The sequence below is a fragment of the Pan troglodytes genome, chromosome 7, assembly GCF_028858775.2.
Source record: "Pan troglodytes isolate AG18354 chromosome 7, NHGRI_mPanTro3-v2.0_pri, whole genome shotgun sequence".
NCBI lineage: Eukaryota > Metazoa > Chordata > Mammalia > Primates > Hominidae > Pan > Pan troglodytes.
The window spans coordinates 28234241-28252237 of NC_072405.2; the positions used below are offsets into that span (position 1 = coordinate 28234241).

The 17997-nt window shown below is 42.1% G+C and overlaps 1 protein-coding gene across 1 annotated transcript in view; it reads left to right on the forward strand.

Annotated features, from left to right (window-relative positions):
- Positions 1-14030: 14030 nt before the first annotated feature.
- LPL (lipoprotein lipase) overlaps positions 14031-17997 on the forward strand; it is a 28118-nt gene continuing 24151 nt past the window's right edge. Inside the window, exon 1 of the mRNA XM_001149804.8 lies at positions 14031-14348. Within this exon, the coding sequence (XP_001149804.1) occupies positions 14261-14348 (88 nt within the window). The 5' untranslated portion in view covers positions 14031-14260. The remainder of the gene's footprint in view (positions 14349-17997) is intronic.

Genomic DNA, 17997 nt, shown 5'->3' on the forward strand with positions numbered 1-17997 from the left:
TGGAAAAATTTCCCTCATTCACGGAAGACTGAGCTGATGGGACTGCCTAATTTCTCCTGGCCATTTAAGCAGACAAACTATGTTCAAGGCCTCTAGAGAAGGCCTTCGTAATGTAGGATCTAGGTCCTGGCAGATTCCTGCCACTCTTACATTGCTATTAAGTAATAAGTCAACTGGGTTGACCTTCTGAAGCATGAAATGATCCCAGGAGTATGTCTAGGGTAGAGTGTGTGCAGAAGGCTTGGGATGGTGGTGGAGAATGTTGGACATGGGTCAATCAAATGCCTGCGTACTGAGAGGTGATTGATGTGTGACGTCTGAGAGTAGAGCTTTTAGACATAATTCTCAAGATCAATCTGTGTGCTGAGTTTCCTGGACAGCTGTTTGAGAATCAAGGCCAAGCCCAGGCAAATGTTCAATTCTGAGTGTGATGCTTTTGTTTTCACAACCATGAAGCCTGCTTGTATGTAACACATTGTGTTATTATTAGAATATTTAAATATCTCAAGCCAAAGATATTGGTACTGGACAACATAAAATAATTTTTTGGATAAAACAGTACTCTGACAGTGATGAAAAATCAATTCATAAAAATTTCATAAAAATGGCGATTAGCCTTACATTAAAATATCAGCTGAAGTAAGAGTAAAATGTTACCTATGAAATTGTATCAGTTGCTACAATGCATTTAAGTCACATAATAAAAATTAAAATGGTACCATATAATTAACAATGTTTATGACAATGTAAGCTCAGATCTGAATCTTCTTTTTTGGTTTTGATTTCTTGCGTTCAATTATAAATAGGGTCACACTGCCATGTTCATTTATATATAAACTGCTTTAAAACTCAAAGATTTCAATTTATCATTTTTAATTCTGGCTCTTTAATTATTTCGTGAAGAAAACTAAAGATTGAGTTTTAAGATAAATTAAATAGCTGGCAGCATATACTGATTTTTACCTTTCACACTTTTACTTCTTCCTTTATTCAATCACTTGTTCATGTAAATGTTTGAGTACATACTCTGCTACCCAGCTCTACTCTCAGTGGTAAGGATACCAGGACTATAAATGAGATTTCATCCTCAAATTGGGGGAAGTCACAATTTCATGTAATACACAGACAGTGAATAATATGATATTACAAGTACAACAATCAAGATATGAACACCAATTTGTAACACAAGGAGATGGTGACTAACTCTCAGAGGAAAACCTGGAAAATTCCATGGAGAAAGGTGTTTAAAAGTCTAGCAGTTCCTCAAAGACTTAAACATACTGTTACCATGTGACTTAGCAAATCTACTCCTGTATACTCCAGAGAACTGCAAACATTGTCCACATAAAAACTTGTACACAACTGTTCATAGCAGCATTAATCAAATAGCCCCAAAGCAGAAACAACCCAAACATCTGTCAACTGATAAATGGATAAATAGAATGCATGATATATGGTGGAATATTATTTGGCAATAAAAAGGAATGAAGTACTGATACATGCTTCAACATGGATGAACCTTAAAAATAATATGCTAACTGAAAGCCAGTTATAAGAACCATGTATTATATGACTGTGTATATGAAATGTCTAGAATAGGTAAATCTATAGAGACAGAAACTAGCCTACAGTTGGAGGCAGGGGAGGGGGGATTAAGTGCTAATGGGTGCAGAGCTTCTTTGGAGGTGACTAAATGGCCTAAAATTGGTGATGGTTGCATATTCCTGCGAATAAACTAAAAACCATTTAATTATATACTAAGTAGATGAATTGTATATTTAAACTATATCTCAACAGACCTGTTTTATATTAAAGTAGTTCATATATGTGAAGCTTTTAGAACAATGCCTGGCACATAGTAAGTGCTATATGAAGGTTAGTTATTATGATGATGACGATGATATAAAATATAAACTAAAGAAGAGACCACGTTATACCTGCAAGATTGTTAAATAGTTCAGCCTCACACAGTAATAGCCAGAATGTCTACAATCAATCATTCTACACTATAGGTAGAATGTAAATTTGTGCAGTTTCATTGGCAGAGAGGTGACTTTACTTATTAGAATAATAAACACTTATGCTTTTTGACTCAATAATTTTAAAGAATTTGTATTTATTATAGCATGGTTTATATTACAAAAATATCTAAATAACTATCAACAGGTGTCTGATTAAATAAATGAAGACAAAACCAAATAAGAAAATCTTATGTGGCCCAAAGAAGAAAGAAACAAAATAACTCTTCCTCAAGGAGCTAATCTCTAAGACATATTGTTAGGTGAAAAATATAAATTGCAGAAGACTGCTCATGGTACGCTGACATTACTGTAAAAAGTAAGCTGTATGTGTGTGGATAAATACATACATATGCACACATTTACAAACACATTTATGCTTGTGTGTTCACAGACTTTTCTGGAAAGGTAAACTTTATAAGAAAGGAAACTAGCAGCATGTGGAGAATGACTAGGGGATTGGAAGTCTTAGGTTAGAGAAAGATTTTTGTTTGCTTGTACATAATTTTGTACTGTTTGAAATTTCGATTTTAGTGTTTTTGTTTTGGTTAACAACAGATTACTTTTTCAACTAAAGAGTTAATTAGAAGAGGCTGAACAAGGTGGCTCACACCTGTAATCCCAGCACTTTGGGAAGATGAGGCAGCAGGATCACTTGAACCCAGGAGTTCAAGACTGCCAGGGCAACACAGGGACACCTCTATCTGTACAAAAAGAAAAAAAAAATTTAATGAGCCAGGTGTGGTGGAATATGCTGGTAGTCCCAGCTACTCAGGAGACTGGGGTAGGAGGATTGCCTGAGCCTGGTAGGATTGCCTGAGCTGAGCTCAGGAGGTAGAGGCTGCAGTGAGCCATGATTGCATCACTGCACTCCAGCATGTGTGACAGAGCAAGACTTTGTCAAAAAAAAAAAAAAAAAGAAAGGAAGGAAGGAAAAGAAAGAAAGAAAGAAAAAAGAAAGAAAGAAAGAAAGAAAGAAAGAAAGAAAGAAAGAGAAAGATACCATGCCAGCAAAATTTCCAATCAAATGAAGTTGTCCTCCATTTTTCCAACCCAGATTTGAGCTACGTAAACTTAATTATGTGTCTGTGTATGTGTGTGTGTGTGTGTGTGTGGTTTTGTGGTTGTAGTTTCATAATTAATAAATCTAGTGAAAGTTTAAAATAAAAGGAACCCTGCTTTCTCCCCCATTTGACACTGGATCATCTTTTACTCAGTGTTGTTAATTCACGCAACAACAATTGGCTAAGAACTTCCTAACTTCCCAGCACCATTAGATGCTGTGGGAAATACCCCAGACAGGGAAAGAACAATACTTTCCTTCAGGTTACTTATGGTTGAACAAAAGAAACAAGAAAGCTCAGATCTGGCCCAGTGCCTCATGCTAGTAATACCAGCACTTTGGCAGGCTGAGGCAGGTGGATCACTCGAGCCCAGGAGTTCGAGACCAGCCTGGGCACAGCAAGACCCCCACCTCTACTAAAATACAAAAATTAGCCGGGCATGATGGCGCACACCTGTGGTCCCAGCTACTCAGGAGGCTCAGGTGGGAGAATTGCTTGAGCCTGGTAGTTTCAGGCTGCAGTGAACCCTGGTTGTGCTACTGCACTGCAGCCTGGGCAACAGAGTGAGACAGTCTCAAAAAAAGAAAAAAGAAAAAAAGAAAGCTCAAGTAACAATATAAGAGTTTAGAGTTTATTCATTCATCAAGTCAATTCTGTTTCAAGCCTGTTACAAGGGTTTTTCTGGGATATTACAGTATCACCAGGAAGTCAGCAGGGGGCATCTCAAACTCATCTTCTGCTAAATGGGGCTAAGCTCGTTTTCAGAGCAGGCCTTTGACATGGGTCTGAAGTCATCTCTGAATGTGAAACCATCAGCAAAAAACATTCATGATGTTCTATATTCCAATCATTAGCTGGGTCTCAAAGTTTTCTTTAATCTTCTACATGGACTTACATTTTTAATTTTGTTTTGTTTTGTTTTGAAAAGGGGGGAAACTACTTATAAACGAACATGAATTAGAAATCCAGTGGGTTATTTGTGGGATATTCTTTGTGTGTGTGTGTGTGTGTGTGTGTGTGTGTGTGAGTTGTGCTCGCCCTTGGTTCCCCAGTTCCTCTGGGACATCACCTGGATAGTGTGCTCTATTCTTTTTCTTGTCTTTCTTTCCTTTTTTTTTTTTTTGAAACAGGGTCTCACTCTGTCATTTAGGCTGGAGTCCAGTGGTGCGCTCTCAGCTCACTGCAACCTCCACCTCCTGGGTTCAAGCAATTCTGGGGCCTCAGGCTCCTGAGTAGCTGGGATTACAGGCACCTGCCATCATGCCTGGCTAATTTTCTATTTTTAGTAGAGACGGGGTTTCACCATGTTGGCCAAGGTGGTTTCAACTCCTAATTTGGCCTCCTAAAGTGTTGGGATTACAGGCATGAGCCATCGCGCCCGGCCATGCTCTTTCCTTTTCCCCTTAACATGAAGTCTCTTCCTGGAGGCATTGTTGCCATGCACTGGCTTTTTAAAGAATTCTCTCTTTTTAAAAATTATTTTGAAATTTACCTTCTTAATTTTATTCAGACAAATCTTTTAATGATGATTATATTATTTCTTCCTCTCTCTTAAAGTAGTTTTGTTTTTCTATAGTTTTTGGAAAGGGGCAGGGCATGAACATCCCCAACTCAGGAAAACTAAAATGTTTAAAATGTGTCCAGGTCATTCAACACTGTAACCTTATGGTTTGAAGCAGTGCTCCCCACATCCCACCATATTTCCAGGTCCAAGGGCTGCCAATCTCAACTTCATCCTTACCTTCAGCAACACATTATCATCTCTGTTCAGAGCCAGTTTGTGCTACAATTTAAAGGACAGACGTGAGTGGGTGGTGGTGGGAAAGCCTTTTATGACAACTTTTAGTAAATATCTTTGTTCTTTCTTATTTAAAAAGTCAATAGGGGAGGAGCCAAGATGGCCAAATAGGAACATCTCTGGTCTACAGCTCTCAGCATGAGCAATGCAGAAGATGGGTGATTTCTGCATTTCCAACTGAGGTACTGGGTTCATCTCTCTGGGGTGTGCCAGACAGTGGGTGCAGGACAGTGGGTGCAGCGCACCATGCGCGAGCCGAAGCAGGGCAAGGCACCGCCTCACCTGGGAAGCGCAAGGGGTCAGGGAATTCCCTTTCCTAATCAAAGCAAGGGGTGACAGACGTCACCTGGAAAATCGGGTCACTCTCACCCTAATATTGTGCTTTCCCAACGGGCTTAAAAAACGGCACACCAGGAGATTATATCCCGCACAGGGCTCAGAAGGTCCTACACCCACAGAGTCTCGCTTATCGCTAGCACAGCAGTCTGAGATCAAACTGCAAGGTGGCAGTGAGGCTGGGGGAGGGGCGCCCGCCATTGCTGAGACTTGATTAGGTAAACAAAGCAGCCTGGAAGCTCAAACTGGGTGGAGCCCACCACAGCTCAAGGAGGCCTGCCTGCCTCTGTAGGCTCCACCTCTGGGGGCAGGGCACAGACAAACAAAAAGACAGCAGTAACCTCTGCAGACTTAAATGTCCCTGTCTGACAGCTTTGAAGAGAGTAGTGGTTCTCCCAGCACACAGCTGAAGATCTGAGAACAGGCAGACTGCCTCCTCAAGTGGGTCCCTGACCTCCAAGTAGCCTAACTGGAAGGCACCCCTCAGTAGGGGTGGACTGACACCTCACACGGCCAGGTACTCCTCTGAGACAAAACTTCTAGAGGAACGACCAGGCAGCAGCATTTGCGGTTCACCAATATCCTCTGTTCTGCAGCCACCGCTGCTGATACCCAGGCAAACAGGGTCTGGAGTGGACCTCTAGCAAACTCCAACAGACTAGCAGTGGAGGGTCCTGTCTGTTAGAAGGAAAACTAACAAACAGGAAGGACATCCACACCAAAAACCCTTCTGTATGTCACCATCATCAAAGACCAAATGTAGATAAAACCACAAAGATGGGGAAAAAACAGAGCAGAAAAACTGCAAACTCTGAAAATCAGAGTGCCTCTCCTCCTCCAAAGGAATACAGCTCCTCACCAGCAAGGGAACAAGCTGGATGGAGAATGACTTTGACAAGTTGAGAGAAGAAGGCTTCAGACGATCAAACTACTCCGAGCTACAGGAGTAAGTATGAACCAATGGCAAAGAAGTTAAAAACTGAAAAAAAATTAGACGAATGGATAACTAGAATAACCAATGCAGAGAAGTCCTTAAAGGACCTGACGGAGCTGAAAACCAAGGCAAGAGAACTACGTGATGAATGCAGAAGCCTCAGTAGCCAATGCAATCAACTGGAAGAAAGGGTATTAGTGATGGAAGATGAAATGAATGAAATGAAGCAAGAAGAGAAGTTTAGAGAAAAAAGAATAAAAAGATATGAACAAAGCCTCCAAGAAATATGGGAGTATGGGAAAAGACCAAATCAACATCTGAGTGGTGTACCTGAAAGTGATAGGGAGAATGGAACCAAGCTGGAAAACACTCTGCAGGATATTATCCAGGAGAACTTCCCCAATCTAGTGAGGCAGGCCAACATTCAGATTCAGGAAATACAGAGAATGCCACAAAGATACTCCTCGAGAAGAGCAACTCCAAGACACATAATTGTCAGATTCACCAAAGTTGAAATGAAGGAAAAAATGTTAAGGGCAGCCAGAGAGAAAGGTCGGGTTACCCACAAAGGGAAGTGCATCAGACTGATGGCGGATCTCTCGGCAGAAACTCTACAAGCCAGAAGAGAGTGGGGGCCAGTATTCAACATTCTTAAAGAAAAGAATTTTCAACCCAGAATTTCATATCCAGCCAAACTAAGCTTCATAAGTGAAGGAGAAATAAAATACTTTACAGACAAGCAAATGCTGAGAGATTTTGTCACCACCAGGCCTGCCCTAAAAGAGCTCCTGAAGGAAGCACTAAACATGGAAAGGAACAACCGGTACCAGCCACTGCAAAACATGCCAAATTGTAAAGACCATCAAGGCTAGGATGAAACTGCATCAACTAACGAGCAAAATAGCCAGCTGACATCATAATGACAGGATCAAATTCACACGTAACAATATTAACTTTGAATGTAAATGGGCTAAATGCTCCAATTAAAAGACACAGACTGGCAAATTGGATAAAGAATCAAGACCCATCAGTGTGCTGTATTCAGGAGACCCATCTCATGTGCAGAGACACACATAGGCTCAAAATAAAGGGATGGAGGAAGATCTACCAAGAAAATGGAAAACAGAAAAAGGCAGGGGTTGCAATCCTAGTCTCTGAAAAAACAGACTTTAAACCAACAAAGATCAAAAGAGACAAAGAAGGCCATTACATAATGGTAAAGGGATCAATTCAACAAGAAGAACTAACTATCCTAAATATATATGCACCCAATACAGGAGCACCCAGATTCATAAAGCAAGTCCTTAGTGACCTACAAAGAGACTTAGACTCCCACAAAATAATAATGGGAGACTTTAACACCTCACTGTCAACATTAGACAGATCAACGAGACAGAAAGTTAACAAGGATATGCAGGAACTGAACTCAGCTCTGCACCAAGCGGATCTAATAGACATCTACAGAACTCTCCACCCCAAATCAACAGAATATACATTCGTTTCAGCACCACACCACACCTATTCCAAAATTGACCACATAGTTGGAAGTAAAGCACTCCTCAGCAAATGTAAAAGAACAGAAATTATAACAAACTATCTCTCAGACAACAGTGCAATCAAACTAGAACTCAGAATTAAGAATCTCACTCAAAACCGCTCAACTACATGGAAACTGAACAACCTGCTCCTGAATGACTACAGGGTACATAACGAAATGAAGGCAGAAATAAAGATGTTCTTTGAAACCAGCGAGAACAAAGACACAACATACCAGAATCTCTGGGACACATTCACAGCACTGTGTAGAGGGAAATTTATAGCACTAAATTGCCCACAAGAGAAAGCAGGAAAGATCTAAAATTGACACCCTAACATCAAAATTAAAAGAACTAGAAAAGCAAGAGCAAACACATTCAAAAGCTAGCAGAAGGCAAGAAATAACTAAGATCAGAGCAGAACTGAAGGAAATAGAGACACAAAAAACGCTTCAAAAAAATTAATGAATCCAGGTGCTTGTTTTTTGAAAAGATCAACAAAATTGATAGACTGCTAGCCAGACTAATAAAGAAGAAAAGAGAGAAGAATCAAATAGATGCAATAAAAAATGATAAAGGGGATATCACCACCAATCCCACAGAAATACAAACTACCATCAGAGAATACTATAAACACCTCTATGCAAATAAACTAGAAAATCTAGAAGAAATGGATAAATTCCTCAACACACACATCCTCCCAAGACTAAACCAGGAAGAAGTTGAATCTCTGAATAGACCAATAACAGGCTCTGAAATTGAGGCAATAATCAATAGCTTACCAAACAAAAAAAGTCCAGGACCAGATGGATTCACAGCTGAATTCTACCAGAGGTACAAGGAGGAGCTGGTACCATTCCTTCCGAAACTGTTCCAATCAAAAGAAAAAGAGAGAATCCTCCTTAACTCATTTTATGAGGCCAGCATCATCCTGATACCAAAGGCTGGCAGAGACAGAACCAAAAAAGAGAATTTTAGACCAATATCCTTGATGAACATTGATGTAAAAATCCTCAATAAAATACTGGCAAACCGAATCCAGCAGCACATCAAAAAGCTTATCCACCATGATCAAGTAGGCTTCATCCCTGGGATGCAAGGCTGGTTCAACATATGCAAATCAATAAATGTAATCCAGCATACAAACAGAACCAATGACAAAAACCACATGATTATGTCAATAGATGCAGAAAAGGACTTTGACAAAATTCAACAACCCCTCATGCTAAAAACTCTCAATAAATTAGGTATTGATGGGACGTATCTCAAAATAATAAGAGCTATCTATGACAAACCCACAGCCAATATCATACTGAATGGGCAAATACTGGAAGCATTCCCTTTGAAAACTGGCACAAGACAGGGATGCCCTCTCTCACCACTCCTATTCAACATAGTGTTGGAAGTACTGGCCAGGGCAATCAGGCAGGAGAAGGAAATAAAGGGTATTCAATTAGGAAAAGAGGAAGCCAAATTGTCCCTGTTTGCAGATGACATGATTGTATATCTAGAAAACCCCATCATCTCAGCCCAAAATCTTCTCAAGCTGATAAGCAACTTCAGCAAAGTCTCAGGATACAAAATCAATGTACAAAAATCACAAGCATTCCTATACACCAATAGCAGAGAAACAGAGAGCGAAATCATGAGTGAACTCCCATTCACAATTGCTTCAAAGAGAATAAAATACCTAGGAATCCAACTTACAAGGATGTGAAGGACCTCTTCAAGGAGAACTACAAACCACTGCTCAATGAAATAAAAGAGGATACAAACAAATGGAAGAACATTCCATGCTCATGGGTAGGAAGAATCAATATCGTGAAAATGGCCATACTGCCCAAGGTAATTTATGGATTCAATGCCATCCCCATCAAGCTACCAATGACTTTCTTCACAGAATTGGAAAAAACTACTCTAAAGTTCATATGGAACCAAAAAAGAGACCGCATCGCCAAGTCAATCCTAAGCCAAAAGAACAAAGCTGGGGGCATCACGCTAGCTGACTTCAAACTATACTACAAGGCTACAGTCACCAAAACAGCATGGTACTGGTACCAAAACAGAGATATAGACCAATGGAACAGAACAGAGCCCTCAGAAATGATGCCATATATCTGCAACTATCTGATCTTTGACAAACCTGACAAAAACAAGAAATGGGGAAATGATTCCCTATTTAATAAATGGTGCTGGGAAAACTGGCTAGCCATAGGTAAAAAGCTGAAACTGGATCCCTTCCTTACACCTTATACAAAAATTAATTCAAGATGGATTAAAGACTTAAACGTTAGACCTAAAACCACAAAATCCCTAGAAGAAAACCTAGGCAATACCATTCAGGACATAGGCATGGGCAAGGACTTCAGGTCTAAAACACCAAAAGCAATGGCAACAAAAGACAAAATTGACAAATGGGATCTAATTAAACTAAAGAGCTTCTGCACAGCAAAAGAAACTACCATCAGAGTGAACAGGCAACATACAGAATGGGAGAAAATTTTCGCAACCTACTCATCTGACCAAGGGCTAATATCCAGAATCTACAATGAACTCAAACAAATTTACAAGAAAAAAACAAACAACCCCATCAAAAAGTGGGTGAAGGATATGAACAGACACTTAACAAAAGAAGACATTTATGCAGCCAAAAGACACATGAAAAAATGCTCATAATCACTGGCCATCAGAGAAATGCAAATCAAAACCACTATGAGATACCATCTCACATCAGTTAGAATGGCGATCATTAAAAACTCAGGAAACAACAGGTGCTGGAGAGGATGTGGAGAAATAGGAACACTTTTACACTGTTGGTGGGACTGTAAACTAGTTCAACCATTGTGGAAGTCAGTGTGGTGATTCCTCAGGGATCTAGAACTAGAAATACCATTTGACCCAGCCATCCCATTACTGGGTATATACCCGAAGGATTATAAATCATGCTGCTATAAAGATACATGCACACGTATGTTTATTGTGGCACTATTCACAATAGCAAAGACTTGGAACCAACCCAAATGTCCAACAACGATAGACTGGATTAAGAAAATGTGGCACATATACACCATGGAATACTATGCAGCCATAAAAATGATGAGTTCATGTCCTTTGTAGGGACATGGATGAAACTGGAAACCATCATTCTCAGCAAACTATCACAAGGACAAAAAAACAAACAACACACGTTCTCACTTATAGGTGGGAATTGAACAATGAGAACACATGGACACAGGAAGGGGAACATCACACTCTGGGGACTGTTGTGGGGTGGGGGGAGGGGGAGGGATAGCATTAGGAGATACACCTAATGCTAAATGACAAGTTAATAGGTGCAGCACACCAGCATGGAACAGGTATACATATGTAACAAACCTGCACGTTGTGCACATGTACCCTAAAACTTAAACTATAATAATAATAAAATGTTTTAAAAAGTCAATAGATTTTACAATATTTTTAAATATTTATGACTTTGTATTTATACATTTTATTTGTATTAGTATGTTTTCTTACATTAATTATACTTTTTATAAGGACAAGATCTGACTCAGTACTGATGTTCTTTAGAGCCTACTTACACATTTCATTGTATTTTACTTTAGTAAGAAAGCCACAAAATAAAAATCTACATTAAAATATGTGCATACAAAAAAATCTGATTCCCAGCCTATTCCTGTTTGCGATTGCTGCAACATTAAAATATAGCACATCAAATACATATTTGCTTCTCTCCTAGGATCGCCAAAGAAAAAACATCTTATGATTTGTGGTTGCTGTTATTTAATCTTCCCTGAGCTTCATCTTCCCTTATCTGTAGAAGGGGAATATTATTGAGTTTGGAGAGCTTTTGTAATGATTAAACACAGTAGAAGATGAAAAGTGCCCAGTGCAATTAGCAGGCCTTCAATCAAAATAAGCTAGCTAGCTAGCTAGCTGGCTGGCTGGCTAAATAATGCTTCCCTACATCCAGAATTTCCAGTTGTTTCATTAGATATGCACATTCAAGTTTTTACTTAGGTAATTTTAAATGTGTCCCAGTGGCAAGTGTCCTGCTATAGGGGTACTGTTAGCTTCTTCTCACCTAAAACTTAGTTTGTTACAAAGGAAATGCCAATTATGGAAAAAGTCAAGCCTTGAGCTACTGAAGGCCGAGTAACCTCGCCAAAGTTTGGATGAGTCGCTTCACTAATGCACATGCAATCCTGACCTAGAGATCATGTGAGTTTCTGCGTTAGAAGGCGGGCACCTGATGGCTCCCAGTGCAGCCAATCAGGAGAGAGCGTTGCCGCCACACCCACCTGCTCCGCGCTGGCCCTGGGAGAGGAGCCAACCTGTCTTGCTTTTTTTTTTTTTTTTTTTTTTTTTTTTTAACCAGGCTAAGCTGCTGTAAATTAAGTCTTCCTGGAAATCTCAGCCACTCTATTGGACATGCTAATGGCACAGTTCACTCCAAACTGGATTCATATTTAAATATTACATATCCTCCAACTCTTGAGTGCTTTAATTTTGTTATCTGGTTAGCCTGGGAAATCATTTTAAAAATACGCTATAAGTATCAGACTTTCCCTTAGCAATTACATAAAATCTCCTTGCAGTTTTCTGAAAGGCACAGAAGTGCAGTTTGGTTTGGTTGTCTTATCAAAGGACATTTATGCATGAAAATAGGCTGCAGGAGTATTCTATATAAGATAGCAGGCATTTCTGCACGTCTGTTTATATGCCATTCACACCATGAACACATCCAATGCAATTGTACTCATCTTCTGTCATTTTTTAAAATTAGAGTTTACTACATGATTTTTGGAGGACGGCCACATCATAGTTATTCATCCCTTGCATGGTCTGTTCTGCCACTTCTAAAGTTCTGCGAAGTTTAATTTTTGGCAGGTTTCAAGATTCTCTACATACTTTGTAGGTTAGAGTGAACGTGCACAGTATATTGTGTAATAATTGCAATACAAGACGGTGTGTTGTGGCACGGAATGCATCAACTTAAAGATAGAATTGTTGTGCAGAATAGAGACCTTTGAAATATTTGGGTATTATCAACTTTTATTTCATTTTTTGAGAAAAACTTAAAAAGTGAGCCCAGTTTTTTAAAAAGCATTTCGTTGTTCTAACCTACAATTGTGCATTGTATGTTTGTGTGTGTGTGTGACGGAGGGTGGGATGAATAAAAGGGGACATTAAAAATATTCAGACCATAAATATAGTAGATTGGAGGTTCTGATTTGATGAGCCAGTTTCTCAGCCATAAACTGAGAGGGGGTTGGGGATACACTTCATTGTCCTTCCTGGCTAATGTAAATCCCTTATATTTAAAAAGATATTTAAAAGTATTCCAAGCATTTCGGCAGAAAAGCATAGTATCTAATGTTATTTTTTTCTTATTTTATGTGCATGCCTCTTATCCATGTAAAAATAGCTTTACTGACTTATAATTTACACACTATATAATTCTCCCATTGAAAGTGCATAATTCTGTTGCTTTTAGTATATTTACAGAGTTGTGCAGCGTCAGCATAATGTAATCTAGAACATTGTCATCAACTACCCCCAAATCTCTATTCTTCCCTTCCCCTATTAATTACCCAGCCCCAGGCAAGCACTGATCTACTTTTGGTCTCTATAGATTTGTCTATTTGTGGACACTTTAAATGGAATCGTACAATATGTGTCTTTTGTGACTATCTTCTTTCACTTATCATAACTCAATACGGCTTTAGATTATTTGACCTCGATGTTCTGCCTCTGAACATAAAATATTATCCTTGCATTCCTTGATGAGTTTGAGGATTGAGAATAATTTGCATGAGACAAAAATTAGAAACTAGTTAGAGCAAGTAGGCTTTTCTCCATCACATAAGCTGATCCATCTTGCCAATGTTAAAACACCAGATTGTACAAGCACAAGCTGGGACGCAATGTGTGTCCCTCTATCCCTACATTGACTTTGCGGGGGTGGGGATGGGGTGCGGGGTGAGTGAGGGAGGACTGCAAGTGACAAACAGGATTCATCAAAAGAGAGGTGTATTAAAGTGCCTATCAAATGTAATTTAACAGCTAAACTTTCCCTCCTTGGAAAACAGCTGATTGTTGAGTATTTAACGTGAATCGATGTAAACCTGTGTTTGGTGCTTAGACAGGGGGCCCCGGGTAGAGTGGAACCCCTTAAGCTAAGCGAACAGGAGCCTAACAAAGCAAATTTTTCCGTCTGCCCTTTCCCCCTCTTCTCGTTGGCAGGGTTGAGCCTCATTACTGTTTGCTCAAACGTTTAGAAGTGAATTTAGGGCCCTCCCCCCAACTTATGATTTTATAGCCAATAGGTGATGAGGTTTATTTGCATATTTCCAGTCACATAAGCAGCCTTGGCGTGAAAACAGTGTCAGACTCGATTCCCCCTCTTCCTCCTCCTCAAGGGAAAGCTGCCCACTTCTAGCTGCCCTGCCCTCCCCTTTAAAGGGCGACTTGCTCAGCGCCAAACCGCGGCTCCAGCCCTCTCCAGCCTGCGGCTCAGCCGGCTCATCAGTCGGTCCGCGCCTTGCAGCTCCTCCAGAGGGACGCGCCCCGAGATGGAGAGCAAAGCCCTGCTCGTGCTGACTCTGGCCGTGTGGCTCCAGAGTCTGACCGCCTCCCGCGGAGGGGTGGCCGCCGCCGACCGTAAGTTTTGCGCGCAAACTCCCCTCCACCTGCAGACCCGGCGGGTGGCCACTGCCACCCGAACTGAGGATGAGAAGAAGGAAGTTGGAAGGGGCAGTGGATGCGCCCAGGGACTCTCCCAGCCTGGGCTCTAGCCCCGAAACGGTCCCCGGAGTGGGATCCAGGAGGGGCCGGGAGGGAATCTCCTCCCGATCGTGAAGCGGCGGCGCCCAGTTCCCGCTTTTTCTCTCTGCCGGGTTCCCGCGCTATCTCTTCCACTCTGGCTGGGACCGCGTTCCCGGGCGCGCAGGCTCCGCCGGGGAGGTTCCGGGGTGTGGGGGCCGGGACGGCGGAGGCGGGGAGTAAGGGCCCGGCTGGCGGTGACCTGCAGTCACCTCTCTGCCGGAGGGGCTCTGGAATGAAAGGCGCGCGGGCCAAGGTGACCTCGGCTTGGTTGGCACTGCGGCTCAGCCCCCGCCCGGGGACTCGCGGGCCGACTGTGGCCCCTTCTGGGGAAGCCGGGGCGCGGGGAGGCGTTCCGGGCATCTCAGCCGCACGGGGCACGCTCGCCCTCGGCGGGGCCCCTCGCTCCGCTGTGGGAGTGGCAGTGGGTGTCGGGGTGGAGAAAGGACGCGTGGCGCGGAGTCCTGGGGACGCGGCGTCCCACCCGCTCTGGGGAGCCCGGGACTCTCTCCAGCTTCCAGGCTCGCATGCGCCTCTTTTCTTAGTGCCCTGAGAACCCAGCGAGGGGCTGACCCTCCCGAAACCGTGGCGCAGCCACCAGCAATCTGTGGTCGCCGACTCGGGGGTTGCCAGGTCTGCATTTGGCCACCCTTTCTGTCCTGGGGGCTGAGGCCAGCTCCGGGCGCCCGGCCCCGCCGCGCGGCTGCGAGCACGTGGGGTTGACGGGCGCCGCGTGGAGGCAGCGAGCACAACGGTGGTCACCGCCGCCAGGGAACCGCCCGCTCGCTGGGGTCCAGGCGCTCGGGGCCAAATGAGAATGTCTCAGACCTGTCCGCAATGGAGGCAGCCTGCTTAATTCGAACCTCGATTCAGTAAACATGCAACAGCAGCATAGAGAGCAGCTGAAGCCATTCATAACACGGGACAACATTTCCTTTTTTCTTCCTTGCTGGAATTGCAATTAGGGCGGTGTCGCTTGGATGTGCTCTCAGGCGGCACGTCCCCAGCGGTTCAAGTTATAATAGAGTCTGTCCATAGCTTTGATGGCCGCTAAACGTTTGTTTTATTTTGGCATTAATTTGTGAAACATTTTTGTTAGATTAAAAAACAAAAAGTTGGCAGGGAGCAGTGGCTCACCCATGTAGTCCCAGCACTTCGGGAGGCCGAGGCCGGAAGACAGCTTGAGCCCAGAAGTTCGAAATCAGCCTGGGCAACATAGGGAGACACCGTCTCTATTAAAAAAAAATACAAAAATTAGCCGGGCGTGGTGGCCTGTGCCTGTGGTCCCAGATAGTCAGCAGGCTGAGAGATCACTTGAGCCAGGGAGTTTCAGTAGACTGCAGTGAGATGTGATTGCCCCACTGCACTTTATCCTGGGTGACAGTGAGACCCTGTCTCATAAAACTAAAACAAAACAAAACAAACCCTAAGTATAGATTCCATCAAAGCAAAATTGGATAAGAAAAAAAGTATCTTTTCTATTGGATCAGTTTGAAAACACTGGAGAGTTGATGAGAAAGTCTTCAACATCTTAGGTGGGGTATGTTTCGTATGTTTCCCTTCGTACTGCTTAATGCTGACAAGAAGATGGTAGGAGCCAACTCCAAATTCTTATTTCAGAAAGCACACCATAGAATAACGTCATTTTCATTGCAAAACAAGCACCGAAATACGTCATCACATTCAAGTTTTTGCTAGGCTCCCTTACAGGTTCAAGATCCTAAATTCTTGGGAGTCAGTGTCACCTCTCTGGGTTTAGGTTCCTCAACTCTGCAATGAGTTTGGATGAGGCCAATGTTCTCTGAGCCTGGTGTAACTCTTGCCTCTTTAAGTGGACACTTATGTGATTAATTAGTTTAATTGAGTTGTAGCCAACACATGCTTTTCCTGGCTGTAAATATATTAAGGAAGGATTATTTCCAAGTAGACTGGAAATGATGCCCTCCCATCCCCTCCACTTTCACTCTACTCACCCAGTATATCATGCCTCTCCCATCACAGCAACTTTCTCCCTCTTTCTCCTCCAGATGCATTCATCTAGGAAGGTAAGAATTTCAGGGAGAGAAAGATGTCACCGTGGTAGAAAGACAGGGATCACCTCCTCTGGGCTCTTGAGTTTACTTATTCATTCTGGATTCTTTCTAACAAGAATATGAGGAGAAGAGGCACTGTCCTCAGGCACTTCGTCCTGGGAGCCACCACCATCTCTGCATGGCCCCATTTAGGAAATGTGAAGAGCTAGGAGAGGGAGAGTATGGTCAGTGCTTAGCAGCTGAAGTTCCACTTGCCTGGCCATCGTGAATTTCCAGGCTGTCTTCTGAGTTGAACATGATGGCAAAGGAGAGCAAAATAGCAGATGTCACTGAAGGAGAGCTCAGCGAGGGAGTGATTGATTAATAGCTATATTGAAAGGTGGGAGTCAGGTACGGGGGAAGAGCTGCGATGGAAAATTTTCGCTTTCTTTCAGCAGCTTATTTTTAACTCAGCTTTCTGTTCTTGCTTTATTATGGAGGAAAAATTGGGCCATACAGTTTACTGCCTTATGCCAGATTGTTCAAGAAAATGCCTTGCAACTTACAATATTTTGCAGCTAGTTTCTTCCGTGACCACCACAAAGACTGCATTGACTTAAATATGAAGATGTTCCAGCCATCAAAATGATGGTTGGTGATGATTTTGGATCACAAAGTGTAAGGAAAGTATTCAAGACATGAGTATCATGATTTTTTAAGGTCTGGATGAAGAGACCATTTGGATTTACTCATAAGGTAAATTCCAACTTCTATGGCAATAAAAACAACAAAAACACTTATCAGTGTAAAGCTTTGGGATCATCTATCCATTAAATGACTTTGTCACCACAGTGAACTAAATACCTTTTATCAACAGAGACTTTCTAACCTGGGAGTAAAATCTTTGTCACGGTGCTTTTGTCACATTCTGTCTTTGCAAAAGTTGAAGGCTCCAATAGTTTCTGAAGGACTAATAGGATAGGGTTCCAACTTACTCAGAGGCTAAGAGTTTGAAATTTACTCTGAACAATGTCTGTTCACTAGACTGCGTGACTGCACTTTGCTGTCTTGTGGCCATTTTAAGATTATCTGTGTGCACTGACACCATTTGCGTACTCAACAATAGATATCTACTAGGAGGGAAGGAATGGATTATCTTAGGTGCTATATATATATGTAAGTTCTGCCGAAAGTGAGCCTATTAAACTTGTGCCAATTCATTCCTTTTGCTCTTCCCAGTCTGTGCTCTCAGAATGATCAAATGCTATCTAAGTAGTGTGGTGATTTTGACTGTTTGAATGAATAAAAGAAAACGTCTCCCACCATTATTTGACAGTAGAATAGAACAAAGATGACCCAGTTGGCGTGGCCACACTTTGTCTAATCCAGCCACCTTGCTCACAGCACTCAACCCACTTTGGTGTGTGCGCTCATCTGTATTTTCGTAAATGTTGAAGTCTCTTTCTATGCAGTCA